This window comes from Anolis sagrei, chromosome 1, assembly GCF_037176765.1.
Source record: "Anolis sagrei isolate rAnoSag1 chromosome 1, rAnoSag1.mat, whole genome shotgun sequence".
NCBI classification, from domain to species: domain Eukaryota; kingdom Metazoa; phylum Chordata; class Lepidosauria; order Squamata; family Dactyloidae; genus Anolis; species Anolis sagrei.
Window position 1 is genome coordinate 47,514,626 of NC_090021.1, and position 27,305 is coordinate 47,541,930.

The following is a 27,305-nucleotide window of genomic DNA, read 5'->3' on the forward strand; positions in this document are numbered from 1 at the left end:
CATGTACCAGAGGAGTGTCCCCCCCCCCAAAAAAAGTCATTTTTCAATGAAAAACTACAGTTCCTGTACAAACCTCTATATACATGAAAAACATTTTCTGCATTTATTTATTTTTTTGTGCAAATAATATTATGTGTTTTTCTATGCAGAAAAAAATTATTCAGGATGTTTGAATAGTGGGGGGAAATGCAAAAAAGTCTCACAGTTTTATTCTTTACAGTGTAGCTTCCGAACTATTGTCATTTTTTTCAACCAAGATACAAATATAATATGGCTCCTGTATCCATGGTGGACACATTCCTGTTATTTGTCCTGAGTCCCCTAGGGGAGACAGAATACATTATTATTATTTTACTGACACAAAAACACAGTATGTCACAGCAAATGAGATCTATATGCTGGATTTCTTATCACAAAATAAAAAGTCGAACACTTCCCAAGCGTCTAGGACTGTGTGATGTATTTTCGAATGATGCACGCAGATCCAAGTAAGGTAGCCTTTTGCAGTTGACAGATCATGATTTTGTCAGTTTATTGTTTCCAAATGCCAGCTGAGATTTTTTGGCATGGCACCCAGTGTGCCAATGATCACTGGGACCACCTGTACTGGTTTATGCCAGAGCCTTTGCAGTTTGATTTTATACATCCTTTTTTGGTAGCCCTGCTTTTGAGGTTCTGATTTGTAGTAGCATTTCATAACTGTGTGGTTTTCTGGCATTATATATTTCTGCCACTTCTGTGATTGTTCATTTGTATTTTGATTCTGTAGCCCACTTGTCACTGGATGTCCAGAATGAGCAGCATCCACTGTCCTTTTTATCCTGGGCATCGACCGAGCCAGTATAGACTTTGTTTTGGTTTGCTTCTCCATAGTACTAATGGGTTAGGTGCTCTTGGTTCCACTCTTCAGCTGAGACCTCTCTGGCTTGGTTGGACCTGCTGATAGTTACACTACTGCTAGCACAGCTCTCAGCATCCTTGGAGCAGTTAAGCCCCCCACCACAACAAGGTGGCACCCATTGAGGGATTATTATTATTATTATTATTATTATTATTATTATTATTTATTGGGATGAACAACAGAGATAGCAAGAACAGGGTTTACCTTATAGCCTTAAGCGACTAACTGAACAAAGGAAACCATAGATAAGTGAAATGGGGATATGAGGGATGTACTATAGTTAAGAATATTCAAGTATATCCTTAGACTGTGCTTAAGATTTTAGATATTAGAATAATCCAGAAATAATTCTTATGCACTCATTTCCTCCTATGAACATTACTGCAACAATCCTATTGTTTATTGAAGAGCTACTACTAGAGAGAGTAGCAGCAAATTCCAAGACAAAACAGAGCACAAAGGAGGAAGCTCAGTAGTCGCAACAATATGACTACCTTTAGTGACCATGAGGAGTGGGTTGCCAGCAACATGCTTTCCATATGTATGTTCCTTGGTTTTCTGACAATCGACTAGACTTCACCTTTGTTATAGACCAAGCTTGCTATGTGATGTTTGGATGGAGTAAAAACTATTCAGAAGAGTATAGCATTTAAGATTGTGTGTGTGTGCGCGCCAGGGCCGTAGCCAGAAAAAAAAATCGGGGAGGGTTGACAATTTGGGGGGGGGGGGTTGAAAATTTTGGGGAGGGTTGAAAATTTTGGGGGGTGGGGTGGGGTTGAAACCTGCCTCCTAGCTCACACTGAAGCAAAGAGCACAGCAGGGGGCAGAGCAACCTTCAATAACCTGCAGCTCCACTTCTGTCAACCACCTCCACCAAGTCTGGCCTCCTTAATGAGAGCATTCAACACACACACGCCCAACTTGGTTGCTTCACTACATCGACTATTGCTGCATGTAATGACAGTGTGAATAAATTGTCAATAGTTGCTAGAGATAGTGCTTTCAGTTCTGGAGGGACTCTTGATTTTTGCATCTCATAGACTTAGCATGGGGATTTGGTTAACCAGTTAAAATTCATGAGTAAATCAGGTTTTTTTAAAAAAATCTGAAACATTTCGGGGAGGGTTTGAACCCCTAAAACCACCCCCTAGCTACAGGCCTGGTGCACGCGCCTATGTATGCTTACACACAAACAATAGGATATAGTCACTGATATTGCAGCTGGTGCTCTTTTGTCCAGCAGACACTCTTCTAAAATGCCAACTCTGGCTGCAGGCATAGTTCAGTCACATATTGATTGATTCCCACCATTTCTTCTGGATCTTTATTTTCTCTTCTGATTAACAATAGTTTTAATGACCATGATACAGGTAACAAAACAAAGGAAGTTGATCTCTGTTTGAGCAAAATGCTGAGCAGTCTGTCTGTACCCAGGGATAGCTTACTATTCCGTTGCCATGTTGGGCTTTGGTCCTTTACAAGGAACTGGCAAATGCTGTCTGGCCACTGTTTTCCTTTGCATTGCAAGCAGGTGTTTCAAGGAAAAGCCAAATGCAGATCAGTTGAGGAGGGTGATATAAATCCTGCCAATGAGAATCTAAACTTATGAAAAAGAAAATGGCATTATTTCAATAACTAAATTGAGAGAGAAGACTGCCAGTCCTGTGCCCAAATCACATCACTTGTGATGTGCCAGAGTAAAATGGGTTCCTGATATATCTGTATTAAGTTCCTGGAAATATATCTGGGTAGGCCTGCCGGAAGAGATGGGTCTTAATTGCAACCTTTGTTGTTAATTGCCTTCACGTTGGCCCAACTTATGGGTACCACATGAATGAGAAACATCCAAGGAATTCTAGCCCTCAGCTAGAATTCCTCAGCTGGAGTAGCTGACGGCTACTCCAACCAGCCAGAACCTGACTGGTGACTGTCACTCAGAGGACCTTTACATCAGCCTCCCCACAATGGTGGAATGACCTGCCAGAGGAGGAGGTGAACATCTAAATGAGGTGTTGGAATTTAAAATGCAATTAAGACCCATCTCTTCCAGCAGACCTACCCAGTCAACTTTCAATCATGAGTTTTGATTTGCATTCTATTACCACTATATGTCAATTCTGTAGCTGTGTTTGGTATAAGTTTTCATTCATATACATATATAAACGGCAATTTCCAGGATATAAACTTCAATGAAAACTTAGTAAACTCCTGGATCGATAAAACCCAAAAAATTAAACATCTAAAAATAAAAGAAACACAAAAGAAAATAATTTCAAAATGGTATAGGACTCTATAATGTAGTCAAGACCCAGGGGAATAATACTTCACTAATATATCCCCTAGCACACACACACACACACACACGTTCCTTCAGCTGTTATATTGCCCACAACTGGCCACCACTTTGAAGGATCAGTGTAAAGGATTTTATTTATTAAGGCTCCAACTGGACACCAACACAATCCTGCCACAAAGCACTTTGATGTGTGTTGAGGAAACGTGAATGTGTATTAGTAGAGTTACTGCCACCACTCAAATGGATTTGAGAATTATCTTGATGTTATGCCTGAGGTAAATCTTGTTGTTCACCAGCCCTCCCTTTAACTCCCTTTAAAATGTCTGAGGTAAAAAGATGTCAAAAATTACTGGAACAGCTCTTATGGAATGAATCAATGCGGAGGCTCTCTTGAAAGTTAAACTAGAACAAAGTTTATTTATATCCTGGAACAAACAACTAAATTCTTCTTTGAGGTACACAAGCATATTTGGTTATCAAAGCACAATCTTCTTAAATGGTTCCTGAATCTTAATAAGCTTGATGGTTTCCTTAACTGGGTTTTCTTTCTTTAACGTGAGCAAGTTCCCTCACTCTTCTCTAAACCTAGCAGCAGTGAGTCCCTCTGACAAACCAATCCTGGCTGTCCCCAGAGTATCTAGCTTCCCTCTTCACAGAGATCCCTAATAGCTAAGATACCCTGTCCCTTAGAGAGTAAAAACAACTTGTGTTATAACACTCACACAAGTCCACAGGTGGCTATCTTGACCCTCCAGGCCAATCACTATAGACACACCTGCCTTCAAACACTCTCTCACAGGAAAACTTGAGCTCCCTAGAAATCCACCCACTACACTTCAGATCAAAATCCAATCTCTCTCTCTCTCTCTGTCAGAAGCTGCCTGCCTTTTTACACTCACAGCTCCAGCTCCTCCCATCTGTCCTAGCCAATCCTGGGATAGCTGAGCTCCTCCCCTCTGCTAATCTGCCTCTCCTAAGATGTCTGCCTCACTGTACTACCTTACCAACATGGAGGCCGGCTTACTGACTTCTAGGCTTCAGCTTCGGCCTACAAAGGTATGAATCATGACAGACCCCCTCTCAATTGGCTCACATTATGAAAAACATTTCTAACAAATGGTGGCATAAATGCAGGGAGATTGGTACTTTTTCACACATGTGGTGGGACTGCTCTGAAATCCAAAAATACTATAATACTGTTAGAGAAGTAATAGAGGAAATAATAGAGCAAAAACTACATTGGAATAAAGCTCTATTTTTGTCCCTCAACATAGAGGTAAAGGAGGGGAACAACAAATGGTCATATATATTAAAATTCATGATAGCAGCTATACATGCCACAATCGCCAAAGGTTGGAAAGATAAAACAAGGTGGGACCTGAAAACCTGGTGGTTGTATCTCTCTGAATATTTAATTAATGATTTCATCTATGAAAAGAAAAATAAATATTTGAATATTCAGTCAAGACAAGATTGGTTTAGGAAATGGTCTTGTTTAATTGACAAAATGGAAGGAAAAGATAGGTACAGAACTTTAAATCAGGCCTTCCAGACAATTAAATCAATGTATTCATTCAAGTAACCCAGATGGGGGCGGGAGGGAGGTGGGAAGAGGGTGGGTGGGTGGGATGGGGGGTTTAGAGGGGTTAGCAATCAAGATATACGGTAAAGGGAAATACAATTGGAACCTATATCCTAGCCATAAAAATTGTAAACAGTTTTTATGTTAGGTTCTTGTGGGTTTTTTCGGGCTCACTACCTCTGAGGATGCTTGCCATAGATGCAGGCGAAACGTCAGGAGAAATGCCTCTAGAACATGGCTCTATAGCCCGAAAAAACCCACAAGAACCTAGTGATTCCAGCCATGAAAGCCTTCAACAATACAGTTTTTATGTTATCTTTTAGATGGCTAAGGTTCGTATTGTATTGTTTTGTTATCTGTATGAAGAAATTAATAAAAAAAACCATATATAGACGGCTACAGAATATATGCCACATATGTGTATGCTTATCTATGTAATTCAGTAATTTATTGTACTTTTATGTTCATTTGTTGTACCCTACCTCAAGCCATCAGGAGAGGCAGGTAATATATAAATGTATTATTTTACTGACACAAAAACATGGTAGGACACAGCAAATGAGATATATATGCTGTATTATTATTATTATTATTATTATTATTATTATTATTAATTGTACTGCTATAGTAGTGCCTAGTTCCAATATGACCCCTAGACATTAGGCCTGTGCGGTTTCGTTCGTTAATTTCGTAATTCGTAAAACATTCGTTAATTTTTGCATTTACGGTACGATAACAAAACATATTTTCAAACCCGGAAGGGTTTTTAAATATCGAAACGGCAACTCCCACAGTATTTACGAGCTTTCGCCCGTTTTGTAAATGGGGCGGGCGGGGCGAAGGGGCGGCGCGAGCGCACACCCAGTGAGCCAAGCACCGCCCCTGCCTGTTGGGCGCCCGGCCCGCGCGCGCTCACCCTTACAACCGGCCTCCGCGCGCCATCCAATCGGCTCCGGCTCCTGCGCCCTCCTCCTCCTCCTCCTCCTCCTGGCACTTCCTGCAACACAGCTGGGAGGAGGAGGAGGAGGAGGGCGCAGGAGCCGGAGCCGATTGGATGGCGCGCGCACGCTCACCCTTACAACCGGCCTCCGCGCGCCATCCAATCGGCTCCGGCTCCTGCGCCCTCCTCCTCCTCCTCCTGGCACTTCCTGCAACACAGCTGGGAGGAGGAGGAGGAGGAGGAGGAGGGCGCAGGAGCCGGAGCCGGAGCGCAGGAGCCGGGGAGGGGATTCCTGCAGCGCCGGCTCTGCCTCCGTGGCCCGCCTGAGATGAGACCAATACCATCTGATTGCCACAAATTGAAGGCTGCATCCATCCAGGCTCTTTTGCTGTGAGTTTTCAGGGCTGTATGATAGTATGACCATGTTCCAGAAGCATTCTCTCCTGACATTTTGCCCACATCTATGGCAGGCATCCTCAGAGGTCTGTTGGAAACTAGGCAAATGGAGTTTATCTATGGAATGTCCAGGGTGGGAGAAATGAAAGCCATTCAATGCTAATCAAGGTGACCATTACTGCAACATTCACACTTACAAAATGTTTTGTAAATATTTACGAAATTTCGTAAATAACAAAACATTTTTTTGGAAAGTTTTGTAAATATTTTAAATATCGAAACAAAAAAACACCCCAATTACAAATCGATTTTAGAAACAAATTTTTTCTTGATCAAACAGGCCTACTAGACATTGTAAAGCTATATAAATAATAATGAGAATATTAACCAAACGTTTTAGCTGGTCCTTCCACAGTGATTCAAAACACTGAATCAACCAACTCACCCTTACTATTCAGATAAATGAGGCTGTACAGTATTTAAAAGCATAAATTAATCACACTAATCAACAGGTTACTTTCTCCTAATTTGCACACTTTTGAAAACTCCTATCCTAATTGTGCAGGCCAACTTTTTTTTATAGAAGAGAAGGAGCAATGAGATTTATCAGCTTCTTCAAGACACTCAACAGTCTTAATTGCTATTTGCAGAGTGTTCCCTGAGCCTCCAATGAGAGCATGTGTGAAGGCTTCTGACACTGTGTTTCTTCTCCATTTTGTTGTTGACCTGAAACTTTCTGCATAATGTATGTGTTGAATTGGATTGCTTAACAGACAGGAATTCAAAGATGGCATGGTTTCCTTTCCAAAACACTGATCATTATTTTGACTACTTCTTTCTACCATTATTACTACCCATTTTTGTGCAGATGTGAATTGTGGTGAAAGCTCTAGTTAGAGTTCCACTAGTATGTGCTTGGTTTTAGTTCTTACTTTTGCAACCTCTATTGGTTATTTCAACAGTCTACTTAAGCTTAAATAGTGAACACTACTGGGAACTCCAGAGAAGATTGTGAATTTGATAGTACAGTAGAATTTATTTACAACAGTTGTATCCCGTCCATATCAGCACAAAGGCGACTCAGGGCTGATAGAGTCTCACTTATCCAACATAAACAGACCAGTAGAACATTGGATAAGTGAAAATGTTAGATAATAAGGAGGGATTAAGGAAAAGCCTATTAAATGTCAAATTACATTATGATTTTACAAACTGAGCACCAAAACATCATGTTTTACAACAAATCATCAGAAAAAGCAGTTCAATACACAGTAACATTATGCAATAATTACTGTATTTATGAATTTAGCAGAAGAACATTGCAATGTATTGAAACAGCTGTGGATCTGGGCAGGAGGCAGAGTTGGATAATACAGAAAGTTGGATGAGCTAAAGTTGAATAAGCAAGACTCTGCTGTATATGTCCACCCTGTTGCCTTATTATCTTCATCTACAAACTGACAGAACTGGAAACCATGTAGAGAACCCAAAACTATTTTGTCTTGGTTTTCCATATATACCCTGAGGCCCCTTGATGTCTAGAGCCACTGGGAATGTCATGGATACCACAAAAGTTCAGTGTCTTTATCAGGTTATACCCAGTCCAACACATGAAGCAGAGCATACCTTAAACATGGTTTAGTATATTAGATTATAGATGTGGATACCAGCAAATACTCTGTTGACATGGACTAATCTCTATGTGATATGTTTTGGTATTTGTGCTGTCTTTTAAAGAGAGGGGATCTGGATGGTTTCATGATGTCTCTGAAGGTAGTGCTTCCTAGTTCCAAGCATTGTAACTGGAAATCAGTTATGACCAACAGTGCTATAGATTTTGAGGTGGGATGAATACAGGGTGAAAGGGAGAAACATGCCAAGGGTAAGGCATGCAAGCGAACTCTTGTCGTGACTGCCTTCTACCTGGGAAACCAATGCCCTCATTGTGACAGACCATGTGGATCCAGAATGGGTCTCTACAGTCACTTACAAACCGAACACCCAGACTCTACCCTTGGGAGACAATCAAATCTGTCTGCTGAGTAATGAGCTGTGTATAATTTGAGGGCAATAAACATAGATAGTCTAAAAATGCATGTGGCTGAAGTCTGACCTGCCACAGAAGGTTATTCTTGCCCTTGTGCAAATCTACACTCCTGCTTCAAATATGAAGCAGGTGCATGACAATGCATTCAGATCTTGAACTTTTTCTAACAATACAGACACAACCAATGTTAATGCCATTCCCTAAACCCAACTGAGGCATGGTACAGTGTATCATTCAGGTCAAGTACATATCAGACTTTTAGCTTTTCACAATTCATAGATGCATCTCAGCTCACCCTCTTTCTGTCTCTCATTAATGCAATAACCCTGTGAATACGTCTAGACAATAAACATCATTTCTTAGCCAAGTTATATAGATTTCATTCTTTTTTTCCAGTAGTCTTTGTGGCTCTGTCACTGAGAGTAAAGGCATTTATCATCTTTATTACAGACCTCTGAACTTCTTCCAATTTATCTATGCTTTTCTAACAGCAAAAAAGCCAGAGTAACATGCAGTGTCTGCTTTGAGCTGGGACTGGGCTCAATCCTAGCCTTTCCAAGAGATTCATTTTATTTCAATAACATGACATATTGTTAGTGCAAAATACAATGTTTATGGAAGCAGTGGGTATTTACAGCAGAGAAAATTCACGTCTCATACTTGTTTGACAACCAAGCGATAAAACAATTCCTTAGAAGACCTCAACTCCCCTCCTGTCTTGACTCCAGATCAATCTAAACAAAGGAATCTGATGTGCTCCTAGAGCAAGCTTCCAAGTTCTAGGAACTTAGAGAATGAAGCAGACAGACCTAAAGGAAAGTCACACTTCCTAGCTAGATCAGAAGCCTCTCACAGAAAAGCAGATGCTTAGCCATCATATTGTCTTCCGGAATTTTCTTCTAGGATAATTAGACCTAATTCTACTGAGTGCAAAATGATCTTTTAAACATCACAGAGAGCTGTGTGTTAGTGTCTACAGCTCAAGCAAATACGGAAAAACGGTCAACTTGGTGGCAAATGCCACACCCAATACAGGGTCCCTGATGGATCAGTTCTGGAACTGGAGAGAATCAAAGAGGGTGGTGATTCACTTTTTTCATATGACCTTCCCTCCTAAGTATGGCACATTTTGGGGGGAGTCTTATTCCATATGAAACATTTGCACCCAGAATGGTTCATGCTTTAGTTGGTTCCCACAGTGAGACAGTGGCCTGCTAAATTAGTTCAAGTGAATCATTGTCACAATCCGATTGAGTGTTGCCACATATCTAATTGTTCATTTGTTTACCCATTTGTGTGTACATATGTTTCAGGGATGCACTTCCATTATATTTCAGGGTGGTTGACCAAATGAATGAAACAATTGCAATATAAATATTTTAAAAATATATTATATAAGCCATAACAACAGATCAACATCATAAAACAATCAGAAGGTTTTTTGTTTTTTTAAAGATGCAAGCCCAGTAGAATAGAAACACCTTTTTTCTGGAACCAAATGGCCAAAAATTCTTATTCCGTTGGTACATTGGCAGTGATGGAGAGAAAAAGCAAAAGACAGAACTGCTGTGAAGACAGTCAGACACTGGAGAAACAGGCTGAGTGGAACTGGCAGGTTTTGTGTAGATACCTTAATGCAGAAATAGGTGGCTATGGAGATAGGTATCTGTCAGAAACTGTGTCATGCCATCACAAATTTTCTTTGTTGTGAAAATAAACCAATGCTCTGACTTGGTATAAGACAGCTTCCTTTTTTACTAAACATCACAGCAGGAAAAATTTAAATGCAAACACAGATCACAGCTGGTGAAAGGGTACTACATACACAGCACGGCAGACCTCAAACATTTGGAATGGGATTTGGTAAAGGCCCACTTCCTACTGTGACAATCCTCTTCTGGTAGATTAGTGTCTTTCCTGACTGGTAAAATTAAATGATGCGGTACTACTAGGATGTAGAACTTATGATAGAGTGACAAGCTAAGGAAAGGCAATGCACAACCATCGGATTATGATATTAACGAGGAATCTGCCTACTGTGCCACGTTGCTTTCTGCCCATTTAAAGTAGAGGTTCGATGTATAATGCCTTAGCAAGGAAATCTTTTACTTCTTAGCAGATAAAAACAGCAATTGGTTCCAGCATGGATTGATTTAAATCAGTGATTTAAATCACCAAGCAGAAAGCTCTGTTTTAAAGCATTAATTCTTATCAGGTTTTCCATGTAAGAAAAAGTCAGCCTACTCATAATGCAGAGTGACTGAAGCAGATTGATAGCTTACATTACTCTGTTACTCCTCTGTCATGGACCTAGGAGTGGTACTGTTTGGTTATGGTATCTCCTCTTCATTCATATTCCCATGATGACCAACATTGGATGGTGTTTGTGGGTTTAATTCTGACATTTCAGTCCACAGATAAATGCTGCTGCCAGCGTAACACAGTTAGATAATACCGCACTCACAAGCACATCCTTCTCCCATTTAGTGTTTTTATGTTGAAAATATCAAACAACAATATTCTGTGACTGATTGAATCAAAACACATTTTATTTTCAGACTCACGGCCCATACTCTTTTATCAATATCATTTCTTAATAACTTCAAACCACATGCCAGGGTGATTGTGGCTTTTACACAAACATTTTAAATTGACCCAACCAGAACCACTTAATCAAAATGAGAACTGTTTCTTTACCACTAGTCTAAAAACAAATAAAATTCAGACATTTCAAGGTGAGAAATAAAATAGATTTTAAAGTCAAACTTTGACTTGTAATCAATGTAACATTTATTTTGGATGTATATTCCCCCATAATACCCACAGCATGCACACACAAACACACTTCTATGCTCATAATAAACTGGCTAATCCCCATAGCAAAATGTAGATCCATAGCATCTTTCCAAGCAGCAGATTATATAATCAGTTTGGCTGAGAGGGCTAGCCAGATGCTTCTGTGATCCCTCCTCTTCTTCCCTGCCAACCATGTAATGGCCATTCAGGGAGGCTAAGAAGGAAAATAATTGGGGGGGGGGGGGGGTTGCACAGAATAGGAAAGCATACCAACCTCTGCAACAACTAAAAGAGACATATATATATCAACCTCATGTAAAACTCAATGGCAGGTTATGGGGCCAAATTTATGGGTTTTGATATTCCCCGTGGATAAATGAGTCACTGATAAGGCTGAGAAAGGTGGTATACAAGTATAGTAAATAAATAATAAATTGAGGGTCCTTCTGCAGAGAGGGGAAAGCATCAATATCCCCTCAGAGGGCAACTGCCCCTGACTCTCACTGCCATTTTCCCACCCAGGCATACCAACAAAAACAAAGAACCAGAAGTAGCATTGCAGTGGAGAAAGTAGAGGGGCTCAGTGCTTCTTTTGGGTTCTTCTGGGACGGACTACACTCTTGCCTTTCACCACCAGAGAAGGGGAGATTTTAGGTACAGTATTCACATTGACCCATGGATAAGTCAACCCGGGTTTTTTAGATTGTCTTTTTGACTATAATTTCTAGGCTTTTACATGAGTATATATAGGGTACTCAGGTATAATGTGAATTTAGCTTCCATATGTCACTAACAGCATGCCAGCCACTAATTTCAAGCCCGTTTTCCAAACAGGTTGGTATACTGATTTATCAAGATATACCTTTCAATAGTCAAGCATGTCACATGGTTGACTCAGTCAACACCTTCACTATCCAGCATTGTTGAGCATTTTTAAGGTTGTTGAGCAGATCTTGTGACTTGTGGGCCAGTCATAGCACAGACGACCATGGTTAAAAAAACCCTAAACAGTTAAGTAGCTGTATATATCAAAAGGACATAAGTTGATGACAAAGTAGGTAATTCACCTTTCTCCATGTGGGAAAGATGGCAGTCAGGGAGCCTGTCAAATAAGGAAATAACTATGTTCTGGGGATGAAGCGAAAGATGTAACCTTTTATATAACAATAAATTCCTTTTAAACTGATGTCTCTCCTTCCTGCTTGTTATAATGAACTATGTGTGGATTTTGAATCATATGTTGTATGTTTATTTATTTATTTACTGTGCTTATAGACCGCTGTTCTCAGCCCAGGGGCGACCCACAGCGGTGTACAACATGTAAAAATAAGGTGCAATATGTGTGTGTGTGTATACAATTCAGTGAAAGATCTAAGACTGATGCAACTATAAATGGTAGAATCAGCTCAAGACATCTTGCTGCCTGAAGTAGAACAGCAAATCATGCCCCTCACCCAACTAAGCGACATAAGTCCCCAAAAACGGCCAAGTCATTTTGGTGCTTGAGGAAGAAAATCTGTCAGGCACCTCTTCCCACCTCTAGTCCTAGCACATACTTTAAAAAAATAGCTAGCAATTTCTGCCCTTTTGTGACATCCAAAATGTACTGTCTGAGCTGTTGCCCATTGTTGTGCTTCATGGTGGGGCTGTCCCTATGTTGCTTGGCCTCCTAAGGGAAGGGAAATGCTTGCTGTGGAGAAGTAGTGTGACTCCAGTGTCTGGTGCCACTCTCTTACAGGCTCGTTAAATCTCTTGGTTCACGTGAAGAATAAACAGCCCACTCAAGCCTTGTCAATCAAGGGGGACCAAGGAAATTTGTGGCAACAAGCACATGTTCCTATCAACCCTGCAGGACCTTTCCAGGTAAGCAGATCAATGGGGGCCCCAAGGACATAGCTGCCTGGCATGGGGTTAGCAAAGCCAATGGCAAAAGGGCCCCAAAGCCAGTTCACTTCTAGTCTTGTTGTTGTGGAAAAGAAACCAAAGGGCCTAGGATGACTTATCAGTGCTCAGCTGTCTCTCTTGAATAACCACATACCAATGTTGTTATTCGAGCACCAGGTTACTGTTAGTAATATTTGCTCAAGAAGAATAAATCTCTCTTGGGCCTCCTATTATAGGTTATTTTGCATGAGGTACCTTTCTCCCCAGCAGTAACATCTCAGTTTCTGTACATGAGCATATGGTTTGAACAGTGGTTTGTGAAAGCTGCCATTCCCTTATTACTTTGTCACTGACAAACCAATGTTTCTATGGGACATTGGTAAGAAGCAGACATGAGAGGAAATATGCTGCTGCCACCAAAAGGATCACTCCTACCCTGTATTAATGGTATACAACTGAGGGATGAACCCAAGGAGATTTGCCTGCTGAACATAATACGATGGCGTTTGGCAGGCCTCGTCCCCAAAGTGCTGCAGTGGGACAATTTGCCCCAGTGTGATGTGGTGGTTGGTTTTCCCAGTAGGTAAACTGACTGGGATTTGTGGGAGTTGTGGGCCAAAACACCTGGAGACCCACAGGATGAGAACCAATGACTTAGAGGAAGGGCACTTTAGCCTAGCGCTAGAGTGCTGTCTTTGTACATAGAAGGTTAACTCCATGGGAGGTCCAGTAGCACTGGAAAAGTAGACATTGAGATAGATGGAGCAATGGCCTATCTCCTCCTTTTCCAGCAACAGAAAGTATAACAATGAAACCATCAACAAAATCCATCCTGTTCAGCGTTCCAACCAGCTAATCACCCCATACTCTGCCAGTGTTTTCACTGTGATTATATAGAATCATGTTAAGTCATTGAGCTGAAAGTGTCTCCCACCCCACCCCCACCCCCAGGCTCTCTGTGTGAATGAAGATATTTGATTGAAAATCAACACTTCTTGACCTTTGGGCTAACATCAATGCTAAAGAACCTAGAAAATGTCTAGAGAGGACATATTTTCTTGGACATTAATAAATGAAACCATGAATACTGTTTCCACAGATATGATGGTTGTACTGTAATTTTAAAAGTTGCAAATATATCAGAATAGTGTAATAAGTTTATTGTTTACATCTGTCAACAATGCCTAGTTGTTACAAAAACAAGTGAAATGTTAATTGTTTTTGTAATTGTTTTTACCTCTTTTTAATTATTTTTGGGTTTTGGTTTGGCTGTATTTTATCCTAAGATAAAATGTGAGCCACTTTGGGGGATAGCCAGGTTAAAAAAATTAAAATGCTTCCTTACTCTGACAATGTCACCAGGGGAGATAAGGAAGGAAATCCGAGGTCACTGCTGTTAATGGCAGCCACATTACAGAATGGCTCGTTCCTGCATTAGGAACAACTGTGTTAGAAGTCATCTTTGATTTCTGAGCCAAGCTGATTCATGCTTCTGTTATCACTGTTTTGCAACAAATGCAGTGCAGTCATAGGATCCCCAATTTGCCTGTTTGTTTATTGTCCCTGCTCCTTTGTGTTTTGACCAACAGAAACATGACAGGTAAAGTTTTTCTTGGTGTGGAGATAAATAGGAGGAGAAATGAGACTTGCTAACAATGTTTTATTAAATTAGGATTTATAGAAATCTGTTCAAAATAAGATATCCATACTTAGTTTGCTATGCCTTTTGTGAGTACTAACACAGGGACTCATTATGACACTGACTACAGCTGTTTGTGAATGTTGTGCCCTATCTAGGTTTTTAATGAATGCTTTATTTCTGAAAAAGGTGTTGTCTAATGGATAAAATGTACAAGTATATTAGATTTTTGTACTTCTTCAGTTCTAAGATGCTACTGATTGTAAGATTCACACTAATTTCAGCACCACCAACAGAAAAAAACTTTATTTACCTATGAAAAAGGCACCCACAATTCCAAGATCCACCCCATTTTAGAAATGTTAATAAGGGGGGAAAGTGTGTCTTAGAAATGAAGAGATATGGTAATATCAAGAATTAGGTAAACATATGAAGATTATTTTGTGATAGATATAATGTCATAGCTATGGCTCTATTATTGTGGCATCGAATTGCTGCCTTTGTTAGCTGCTCTGAGTCGTCCCCCCCAGGGGTTGAGAAGGGTGGGGTAAAAATGCTGTAAATAAACAAATAATAAAATATTAGAAGTGTTAGAAAAAGGGATCCCCTCCTAGACTCCTAATATAGGGCCTTGGACTTCTTTTAGCATCTTGAAACCATCTTATCATCAGTAGAGACAGGATATTTCAGGAAAACAAAGTTCTGCCCAGTAACATTGCCATAATCTGATTTAATACACCATTTGGAGTTTAAGTTATTGATTTTAAAAACCTCAAAATCAAAACCTTGTAACTGGACTCTTTCAATGTAAAAGTAGCCTCACATTCCCTTCTCAGATTCTTTGCACTGCAGACCTAAAACTCTCTTAATAGTCATTCCCTGTCCTCAGGGAATGCCAGGAGCTCTATTTTCAGAAGGCACATCAAGGACGCAGCTAATTCTCATGGTGAATGGCAGTTTCTAAAATGGAATTTGGGGGGTAAAGCCATAATAGTTCAATGGGTTTTAAAAATCAGACATAAATCTGTTCTGTAAGCAGGGGATGTGTTTAAGGACGTACAGGGCAGCGGCAGCTTTTTGAGGCCTTTCGTTCTTTGTGCAACAGGTGTTTATTCCTAAAGCATTTACTGTGAATTTTATGCCCTGCATCTTATTTTCTTTGTTCAGTGAATGATATTTTTTATGAATTCATGAATATGGCACATCTGTGCACATTTGCTTTGTTCTTACTTAGCTCAGAAGTGCAAAGCATGCTTTTGGGTACCATAAAGCAATAATCATGTTACTTGCCAATGTGCTGTTCATTGCTTGTAGCTCAGTTATGACTGTGCACTTAATGACAACAGGGATGGGCTACTAATTTGTTATTACTTAGTTGCTTACGAGCCCTCTCCAGTGCTATTCCTTCGATGTACAGGCTAGACATTGTCTTTATTCCTATGGTAATGGTTCTGATTTCTGGGCCATTTAGATTTTACAGCGAACAAAGCATAAACAACAGCGTTTGTCATGTATATGTATGGATGTTACAATTTGGAGGTCTGCCCCAAGGTTATTTCCCTTCTTCTACCTGACCTATTTTCTTTCTTTGTCAGGCCATAAGAATTGTTAAGACCATTTTCAAATGGCCACTTCAAAGTGTCATACAGGTACATCTAAACTGCTGCATCATTTTCCCACTTAACCTTTCAAAACCCATAATGCAATATCAAGTTTATGCACAATGGTGCGATAGATACAGAGGGGTCATATATCTATAGTATGAAGATAAAAATCTTCAACCGCATGCCCAAATAGCTGAGAATAAGCTCCATTGAATTCAGTGGAACTCACATCAGATCAAATGTGTTGTCAGATTACATGTGCTATTGAAAGGAATAAGCGTTCAGCAATTTTGCTATTTTTACAAACGTAATCTGGTTAATTGTGTAATGTCACAGCATGGTGAGTGACCATACTGTGTCACGTACCTTTTAGAAAAAATTCTTAAAAAATAGTGAAGGCAATGGGGGAGGGAAATTGTGCCACTCTTCACTAATAACCTAACAGGCTCCAGTTGGGGTGTGTGGCCAGCCAAATTCCATAGAGCAATCACAATAGCAAGAAGCATTTCATCTTGGGGAAAACATTACATTGCAAAATATTGATCTCAGACAATAGAATCTTTCAGCCAAAGAAAGAGGCATGTAGAAAATTGGAAATTCATGTGTTTTTATTGTACACGCACACATATACAAACAGGCAAGACTAGTATTTATTTATTTATTTATTTACTTTATTTGTATACCGCTCTTCTCAGTCCTTAGGTGACTCAGAGCGGTTTACAACAGTTTAGATATACAGAATACAAAATCATTATGCATTTAATCATTATGCATACACGTAGCAACAGTAAGAACTGACCACGGAACAACAGACTGGTTCAAGATTGGGAAAGGCGTACGGCAAGGCTGCATACTCTCACCCAACCTTTTTAACTTGTATGCAAAACACATCATGCGATGTGCGGGGCTTGATGAATGCAAAGCTGGGGTGAAAATTGCTGGAAGAAACATTAACAACCTCAGATATGCAGATGACACCACTCTGATGGCCGAAAGCGAGGAGGAGCTGAGGAAAGAAAGAAAGAAGAAAGCGCAAAAGCTGGGTTGCAGCTAAACGTCAAAAAAACCAAGATTATGGCAACAAGAATGATTGACAACTGGAAAATAAAGGGAGAAAATGTGGAGGCCGTGACAGACTTTGTATTTCTAGGCGCAAAGATTACTGCAGATGCAGACAGTGGCCAGGAAATCAGGAGACACTTACTTCTTGGGCGGAGAGCAATGTCCGGTCTCGATAAAATCGTAAAGAGTAGAGACATCAGACTGGCAACAAAGATCCGCCTAGTCAAAGCCATGGTATTCCCTGTAGTCACCTACGGATGTGAGAGCTGGACCTTAGGGAAGGCTGAGCGAAGGAAGATCGATGGTTTTGAGCTGTGGTGTTGGAGGAAAGTTCTGAGAGTGCCTTGGACTGCGAGAAGATCCAACCAGTCCATCCTCCAGGAAATAAAGCCTGGCTGCTCACTGGAGGGAAGGATACTAGAGACAAAGTTGAAGTACTTTGGCCACATCATGAGGAGACAGGAAAGCCTAGAAAAGACAATTATGCTGGGGAAGGTGGAAGGCAAAAGGAAGAGGGGCCGACCAAGGGCAAGATGGATGGATGGCATCCTTGAAGTGACTGGACTGACCTTGAAGAAGCTGGGGGTGGTGACGGCCGACAGGGAGCTCTGGCGTGGGCTGGTCCATGAGGTCACGAAGAGTCGGAGACGACTGAACGAATGAACAACAACATGAACAATGCATTTAAAAACAATTACTAGTATTATATTGCATTACATTACAATATTATAAATATTATATGTATATACAATATATTATATTATAACATATTATTAGAGAGCTCTGGCGAAAACGAGGCCCATGGGCATAAAAGGTCTAGATATTTTTTTCATTTTTTGGATTATTCCTATATGCACACCTTCAACTTGAGTTGTTGAACAATTGTTTCTAGTGCTTAGAAAAGCAGCTAGCATGGTTACTGTGCTTTTAAAAATAAGGAACATTTCCAAGCTCCCATTTTGTTCTTTTGAACTGACCTAAACCTCCTGGATTCATATAATTTGGCATATATAGCTATCGGATTGCATACATTTCCTAAACATTGGGGTTCAGTGTTTGGATCTTAAAATGTGCTGAGGTGTATTTTAAGAGAGGCATTTTAGGATAAAAACACATTTATAAATGTGCACATTTAAGAAAAATATATCTTTGGAAATACAAGTTTTGTAAGAAATTCACAAACTATGGAGGAGAATTTCATTGTGTACAAAGATGTACACAACGTGCATATATTATTAAAAAATATATACAAATGCATTGAAGGGAATTGTTTGCAAAACAAAACATGTGCACTTTGCAAAATTATATTATATTTGAAAATCATATGCTCTAGTGGATGAAACTAACTCAAGACAGGAAAGTTTAAAATGAAGACAAACCTAAATTGACAGGTTTCTTCATTCCTGTCAAAAAAACAATTTCAAAGAGAAATGTCTGTACGGTTTTATTAAAAAATAGAGATGAATGTGGGAATGGGACAGAAGAGACATAACAATGAACACACACAAAACTCGTACAAATTGGGAGTATATTCATATGTCTCTCCTGCTTCCTATACCCAAAAGCTTTGACTTTGCACTAGCATAACACCACAGCATTGTTGATTTGTGGTAATTTCACAGATAGTACAGCACAGAGAATCATCCCTTGAATCTTTGTTCCTGAAACTCAAATTGCAAAATGTGAAGAAAAGGAGGTCAGCACAAGTGAATATTTACTGTATATACTCATGTATAAGTCAACTTCATGTAAACTTTGAGGGCAGGTTTGGGGGTCAGAATCATGGACACTGATATGACCCATGGATAAGTTGAGAATTATTCCATAAAGAGGGGAAGCTTCCATTTCCTTGCCCAGGCATTCAGAAGGCTAGAAGCAAGACCATGGTGGAAAGAGTAAAGGAAGTTGGTGCTTCTTTTAAGTCAATCCAAGATAGACTGGGCTCTTTACTTTTTCTAGTTTATTCAGATATGAGGAGGATTTATTTTTTGACAAGAGTTAATATATATTACTCGCGTTGACCCAAGGATAAGTCAACTCAGGTTTATAGATCGATTTTTTTTTTACTATAAATGGTGTAGACTTGTACACAGGTTTATATATAGATTACTTCTTACTAACTGGGCACAGCACATTCCATATAGTGCTTTGTATCATGTGGAGACAGTTAGTGAATGGCTTGTAGCCTCCTCATGCATAATAGGAGATAAACGTAGAGGTTGCCTGTGCTCCTTAGAGACTAGGACGTGGCAGAACCTCTGCCCTGAGCTGCCCAGAAAGTCTTGTAACCATAGGAACAGCACGGATGGCATGGCCTAATGAAGCCGTAACTGTCAAGCCTGGAGAATGAAGGAGACCCCTGTGATTCTCAGGTCTCAAAGAACAGTGCTGTGGCCGTATCCCACAGTAGCCCACTATTTTTGTGGCCTACACCATATTCTGAAATTCAGAAATAGGGCACATAGCGTAATAATAATGACTCATGAAAATAAATAGGACTATGAAGAAACTCTAAGAAAGAACTATGTCTTAGAATAAATCTACACTGTAAAATGAATGCAGTTTGGTGCAACTTTAACTGCCATGGCTCAGTGCTATAGATTCCTAGGAACTGTCATTTTATAAATCTTTAGCTTTCTCTGCCAAAATGTTAGTGCTTCACCAAACTACAACTCCCCAGATTCCATAGCACTGGGCCATGGCAGTTAGAAAACCGAATTCTACAATGTAGATACACCCTTAGTGACTGAGCACATGCTTTGTACACAAAATATCCCCGGTACTATTCCCTTATTTAGACTCATTACTAGTCATTGTCAACAATATTGGACAGGATGAAGCAGTATAAGGTAGCTTCCTCTGCTCTTATATACATATCCACAAAAGCTGAACAATTTCAATCTATTCCAAAAAGTGTAGTGCTCCTGAAATGTGGTCACACATGAGTATGCAAAATAAAATAAAAACTTCACTCCAGTTTACAGAATAAGCTAGAAATATAAGCTAGTGGAACAGAAAGCTTCTGCTACTTTCAGGCTGTGAGTGTTCAGTCTACATTCAGATCAAAATAAAGTTTTCTTTGGATGTGGAACCCTAGTACTTCAAACAGACAGTTTGGTACAGCCACCTCCTTATTGTAGCTAATGACTTGTGGAGAACTCATCAGGTGGGGAAGGATCAAAAGCTACACTTTGCAGTATGTCATTGATGTTTTTACCTACCACATGAATGACCAGCTTAAAAGTGCATTCTCAATTGATTCTTGGGTCTGTAATTGTACTTAATCGCCATCAAATTGTCTTTGGCTTTTAGCAAACCTAGAACTGAATGATCTCCAGTCCTTCACTCAGTTATTAACAGCTTTGGCATAGTGGTTTAAGTATTGGATGGTAACTCTGGAAACCAAGGTTTGAATCCACAGCTAGACATGGAACCCATTGGGGCCCCTTCCACACAGCTGAATAAAATCCCACATTATCTGCTTTGAACTGGAATATATGGCAGTGTGGACTCAGATAACCCAGTTCTAAGCAGATATTGTGGGATATTCTGCCTTGATATATATGGCTGTATGGAAGGGCCCTAGGTGGCCATGGGCAAATCACGCTCTCTCAGCCTCTGCCCTTACCAAGAAAACTTTATGATAGGTTCACCCTTAGGGTCACCATCAGCCAGAAACTTCTTGAAAGCGCTCATGGACAACAACAACAAAGAGTTTTCAAACTCTTGAGTCTATCCACCCATACTATGGTTTTCCTTTTTTCCTACTATCATAATGTGGTTTTCCTCTTTTCCTACTTTGCTGAACTTTATTGTATATTCTAGTGACTCATGTCATCTTGAAATATCAGTATATCCAAAGGACAGTAGTAGTTCAGTCATTTTGGCTTTTATATAGAGTTGAGGCTTGATTTGCTCTAGGGCCCTTTTTGTTTACATCATATTTGTCTATAAACTATAGTAAACCCATTGGCTTCAGTACCATTTTCTCTGCTGTGATTTTTCTCTATCTGTAACTGTCATTGTATTCATATCATAGGGAATGGTGTATTAGTAATAATGGGACTACTGGAGTCCTGTATTGCCCCAAGAGAGCTTTTCCAACTCTAATATCCTCTCATGGCAGATCATCTTTGAAGGTGTTCGTGGTACAGGGTCAGAAGGAGATATCGCCATTGATGATGTCACTCTGAAAAAGGGTGACTGTCCAAGGAGGCCAACTGCCCCAAATAAAGGTGAGTGCATATCTTATAACGTATGTGTGCTTGCACACCAGATCCAAGGAAAAATTGGGAAATCTCTGCATATTAACATGAGAAGGAGGGACGTTCATTACTGTCTAAAGTGTGTATGCCTGCTTCATTTATTACTATTAGTAGTAGTTGTTGTAGTAGTAGTGTATATACCCCACTTTTTCTCTCCCAAAGGAGACTAAAGTTAAAAAGATTTAGGCTAACACTAAAAATTAAAACAGTATGTAAATTACAATCTAAAGCATATAACATTAAAATAGACTTAAATTTGATTATTCTGCAAAGGTGGTGGCAGATGGCAGAAATGCTATTTCTGAAGTGACCAGGTTTTTAACCACTTTGCAACATGTAATAGAAGGTTTATTGTTCATTAAAATCTTTGCCACATTGGAGTTGTTTAGCCAAATGAGCTGAGGTTTTTTAATAAAGACACCCTAGTGATAAGAAGGGGAAACCGTAATTAGGAGTAATAGCCATAGGGTACAAATTAGGACATCTCTGTAAATAAGTACTAACCTTTATTGAATGCTGTGAGCATCCCAAGGCAGAGAAATCCTTCTAAAATTATGACAAAAACTTCCCTGAATAGATCAGTTTGAAATCACTCTGCCTCCTGACAGTCACAAAATCACTTATACCAGAGAGAAAGCCAGTTTTTCATTAACTTTTATTGATAGGATACATTCCAATGAGACTTGCATCAAAGATGATGAGTTTAGAGCTGTGGTAAGTGGAACTCAGTTGGATGCTTCTGTTAAATAATATTTAACATTTTAAGAAGAACCATTGTTCAATTTTAAAGGACATGCTTTTGCACACAGGAAGTGCCAGGATTGTGCCCCCCCCCCCCCCATTTAGAATGTAAGATGAACACTTATGGATACTCACTACTATTTTGAGTAGTCAATGATGATATAACTAAATAGCATAGCTTGGTATAAAGCTGTTTTGCATATAATGCCATTAAAATTGTTCATGTAGTATGTAGATCTATCTATACTGTCTCATCTCTAGTAATTGGGGTAGTCTTATGTTTTCGTAATACATTCGCTTGCCTATTATGATTCATTCCTAGGATCCCCTCTATCTAGTACTCCAGTTGCTCTCAACTTTTGATCCTCCAAGAGTTTGGGACTGCATCTCTCAGAAGCTCCAGCAAGCTTGGCTAGTTGTAGGAATTCTGGGAGCTGAAGTACAAAACATTTATAGGATCAAAGATTTTGAAACACTGCTTTGGACTATCAGGTCATTCCATAATTACCTATTTTGCAAGATGTGGAAACTTTATGTGACTAAATCCTTCTCTTACTTTTCCTACAGCGGTTGCCCTTCCAGGAAATGGTGCAGTCACCCAACACAAATCTTTCCTCTGTGGACCTCTACTTTTCTTCCTTTATGTACTGCTCAGATGATAGCAAGCAACTGTTCCAGTCTTCAATCTAAGACATTCCTCCTCCTTTCCTACTTGGTCACCTCTGATCCTCTTGCTCCCACTCCTCACTGGCACACCAAAGTGTCCGTATGTTACCAAAGACTAACAAGCATGACTACACTAAGGAGATCCAATTCAGAACCTGAAGGATTCCTGAAGGAAGTCATCACGTTTAAAAACCAAGCAAGTATGAATAAAAATAAAGACACAAGAGAAAGAGGGAGGAAGCAATGGAAAGAAGAGCTGTGAATAACAGAACGAAAAGGCAAAAGCGGGGATGACAAAGATATTTAAAAGGATAGATGAAAGGGGGGCAAGGCCATGTTTCCCTATGAACAGTGAACAGGACTTCCTCAGGGAAGTGGGAACTTTTGTTTTAAACAAAAACAAAATATATTAAAGCACAAATTTCTACCAGAACGGTTACCTTTTTGACTGCGGAGCCACAGTTTGAGGAGACATTTTAGCACAGTGCTCACCTTCTGGATCTCTGTGTTATGACTTTTCCATGATGGGCTCTGTCAGCCACCTATCTGCTGCAGCACCATCTCACCCTCATCCTTCCAAAAGAACATCGCACTTGTCTCCATTGGGGGCCACCCCCTCCTTGCATCCTAGTGACCATAGATCCTTGTCCCCCATTGCATGTGCTTCAGAGTCTCCATATGCATTTTCAAGACTCTCATATATTTAATTGTCCATGTGCAATTTGCTTTGAATCATCCTTCACACCTTTGGGCCCCCGGCATAAAGCAGAGAACAAAACCTCTTCTGCACTGTGGAGAAGGATAGCGCGATCTGGAGTAAACATAAGCTGCAGGACCAGCTTGTTGGCATCTTCCATCTTCCATCTTCCTCCTCCTCCTCCTCTTCCTTCCCCCTTTGAGAGCTGTTCAACTCTTACTCTTTGTACTCATTTCTGTTCACTATCACACAGGCAGATTGTCAAAATCCAGCACAGAGACTAAAACTAAAGGCCTCTTGGTTGGGCGCCAAAGCAAGATGGCTAGATGGTTGCATTGTAGTCAGTCAATGTCAAAGCCTGAACCTCGGAAGCCTTAAAGCAAGAATCTCCTCTCATTTTTAAATGTTAATTTATCAGCCTCTCATTCTCTTTGTGTACGTCACAACTGGTACATTAAAAAAATGCAGGGAGAATAATATATTCCCTTTTTCTCCTGATCCCTCCCCCAGGTTGTCCTTATGACTTCTGAAAATGCAATACTTGCATGTTAATTGTGGTACCTACTCTTGGTATATCGCAAGGTGCTGATACGACGGTGCTTGGTTACCTGTTTAAGGACAAACCAGCAGTGTCTTGTTACATGATGAAGTGAGAGACAGGTGAAGTCTTGGAAGTTTGGTGGTACCACAAAGAATCAAGGAGTAAAACACGCCAAACTCCTAGGAATTGAAATAGGCAGTGTATTCAGTTTCCAAAGGGAAAATCTTTGGATTTCAAAGGGAAAATAAATGCAGACAAAGTTGAAGACTACATGATGTATGCCATGCTACCACTGTGAGAAAATAAATTATCCCAGGAAAGTCAGATTGTTACTTCCAGACTTGAGGTTAGCAATAGTGAACCTACAAAATCTTTAGGTCTGATGCTACATTTTTAAAGCCAACTGGAATTGGCCAGAACATGCTGCCACAATAACCTCCAAGGGACAGGTGTTATCATCCCCTTCCTGTGATTACAAGCATGGAAAAGAGATAGATACCATGTAAGTATATGCATGACACAAGTGCATCCATTACTCCCACATCGTGAATTGCATTTGTATTCCAGGATCTGTTTTAGATTGTAGAATTCCGTCATCTATTTATTTAGGTGTAGAATTCCCATTATCTTCCCAACCATATTCAATGAACAGGTTTGGGCTTCTCCAGCCAATAACACTTATATAGAGGGGGATATTAAAATAATGTAGATAAAAGTAAATATTGTGACCTCTCCATTATCAGGCATTTTCATCACTATACCACACATTTTTTTTTTAAAAAAAAGATGTTTTCAGGCTGAGTTTACTGTTTTAAGGAAGCTACTGAGGTCCTAAACAATTCAAACACATAGTTATGGCCAGATTATCTTCAGAACTCCTATTGTATTGTGTCTCCTCCTTCCAATGGACATCTTCAAACTCTGTACAGCTGGAAATACGTATATTATTATTGGTATCTTCATTCTAAGGGATATCAGAACAATATCCATGTTCGTATATATAGGTAAATTCAGATTTACAGTACTGTGTGTTACTGGAAGTACACAATGTTATCATGGCTATAGAAGTTTTAGGAAAAGCAGATGGGAGCAAAAAAAAATCAAAGGGTAGGGATGTGGTGATATATCTGTGGATCTGTCTGAATGTATGGATTCTGACAAAGCATTGATAGCACCTCGCCATTTTCTTCAATCTAGCATTACCATATCACTTAATCAGGATCTGGTTATATGATTTGTTCTGCCCCAAAGCATTCTCACTCTTCAAAAGAACTAAAATCTATAATTCTCCATGGCCACCTCTGTTAAATTAGAAGCAAAGAATTCAGTCATCTCTTTCAAAAACAGGATACTAACAGTGGAAAATGCTGATCATTAACCAACATACACAATAGTGACACAAAAGGAAGCACAGAAAAGGAGAAAGGTCTCAAACATCTATGATTTCCATTAATGGAATTTAAAGACTGAAGGCTGCATCACCTTTTCTTCTGATCTCAGGGTTCTCAGAACCATTGTAATTCTACCAGTACGAATAGAATGCCTTCTTGGTATTTAGACATGCATCTCTTCCAACTTTTAGCAGGAACCAGGCCAGAGCTTCTTAAACTTTTCCACTTAGTACCCGTTCTGGCCCAAGAAATGTTTATGGGATCCTGGGTATATTGGTATATAAAATAGGTATACGAAGTAAACATTATGTGATAATAAATCAGGATTTCCAAGATTTACTAAACAGACTAATTTCTCTTTTTATGAAGTACAGCTGAAGCATCTTCTGCAAAGTCCACTGTAAACACTGCACAACAAATTCATGAACATGTTTAAAACAGCCAATAGGCGAGATTCATGCATTTTTTCAGGCTCCGAATACTGAGTTAAGCATCCCCCATTTGGGGTCAGAAACCACAGTTTAAGAAGTCCCAAACTAGGCAAATAAAAGACACAGAGTAGCTACCCAAAGGTTTATCATAGTTACATTATTTGGAGATATTGAAGAGATCTTATAGAAGAAATGATTGCATTGTTAGGCCTAGTAAACCTATCCCTCTATCTTCCCAAGGTTTTGCTTGTATCTGAATCTGTCCTAAGAACAAGGAGAAAACTCTGCAACCAGTTCAGTGTCAGCTTTATTATGTGAGCATCAATCTATGTGAGAAAGGATGAAAGAAGTGCCTATTTACATGGGTAGACTAGATTGTCTTGCCAGGGTTGACCAAGTATTCCACTATCAGGTATCTACCAATGAGAAATCAACCTTTTAATTATCCTCACAGAAGTCTCAGGGAGCCTCATTTATAGATACCTGTCTTGTGTTCATTATCTTTCCTTGCTATGGCTTAGAAGCAATCAGTTGCCTTTTCTTGGGGAAAAAATGTTTTCAAGTGCCTTTGCTTGTCAGAAATATAAAAGCTAAAGGTGTTGATCCAGTCAGTAGGAAGCTGCTAGTGCTGTGAGTGCATTTCTCAGAAGTCCAAGACTGCAGCAATGGACAGAGAGAAGGAATTGCTCCCATCTACTGGTTCTGAAGACAGGAGCTATGCCATCAGCAAAGTGACAGCACTGGATCCTGCTCAAAATGAGAGATTTCATGACATTGACCAGATTACACACAGGAGGAGCAGAGTGAGCTAGTACGGCAGAAAGAATAACTCCCTTATGCAGGACAGTATAGCCTACTTGTAGAACCTGTCAAGGATGAGCTCATGCTGAAAGGTAAAAAATGTTTGCAAGTTTCAATTACATGCAGTATTCGGCCCAAATTTTAAAAGAAAATGGTGGGATTCTTTTCTTTTGATTACTTTCACAGATAAGAAAACATTTCCTACAGATAACAAGTAGGTAGGCAATATTCCCTTTCAAATTTGGAACAGAATTCACTCTTGGAACAGTGCTGTGTCATGACTTAGCATCATTCCCAGGAGCTCTGTGGGGAGGGAAAAAGAGGCTGCCCCAATATAAGCATACTAAAGAATTCCTCTGTGCCCCATGGCCACCAGGAAATCACTAATATTCTCATCCACAGTTTTGTAGGGAAACGAATAGTTTCCCAAAAGGGAGGATTTTTCTCTAGACACTTGAACATTCAGACCTCCCAAGTAAATGTCAGGTACTTCAGTGAAGTATTATCAACCACTTAGGAATCAAAAGCTACTTACAGCTTAATAGCTGTCAGGTGTTGCGCTGTTATTTAGAGTACATATAAAATTATCTTTCTGATTTATCAAAGTAGCCCTTTTTTCTGAATA

At 39.8% G+C, this 27,305-nt stretch overlaps 1 protein-coding gene across 2 annotated transcripts in view; it reads left to right on the top strand.

The window, feature by feature from the left end:
* The window catches only part of MDGA1 (MAM domain containing glycosylphosphatidylinositol anchor 1), a 339,276-nt gene extending 315,281 nt beyond the window's left edge, over positions 1–23,995 (top strand). For both annotated transcript variants that reach the window (XM_067464241.1, XM_060754078.2), the window contains exons 15-17: positions 12,697–12,821; positions 21,274–21,382; positions 22,721–23,995. In XM_067464241.1, the coding sequence (XP_067320342.1) occupies positions 12,697–12,821; positions 21,274–21,382; positions 22,721–22,812 (326 nt within the window). In that variant the 3' untranslated portion in view covers positions 22,813–23,995. The remainder of the gene's footprint in view (positions 1–12,696; positions 12,822–21,273; positions 21,383–22,720) is intronic.
* Positions 23,996–27,305: the final 3,310 nt, after the last annotated feature.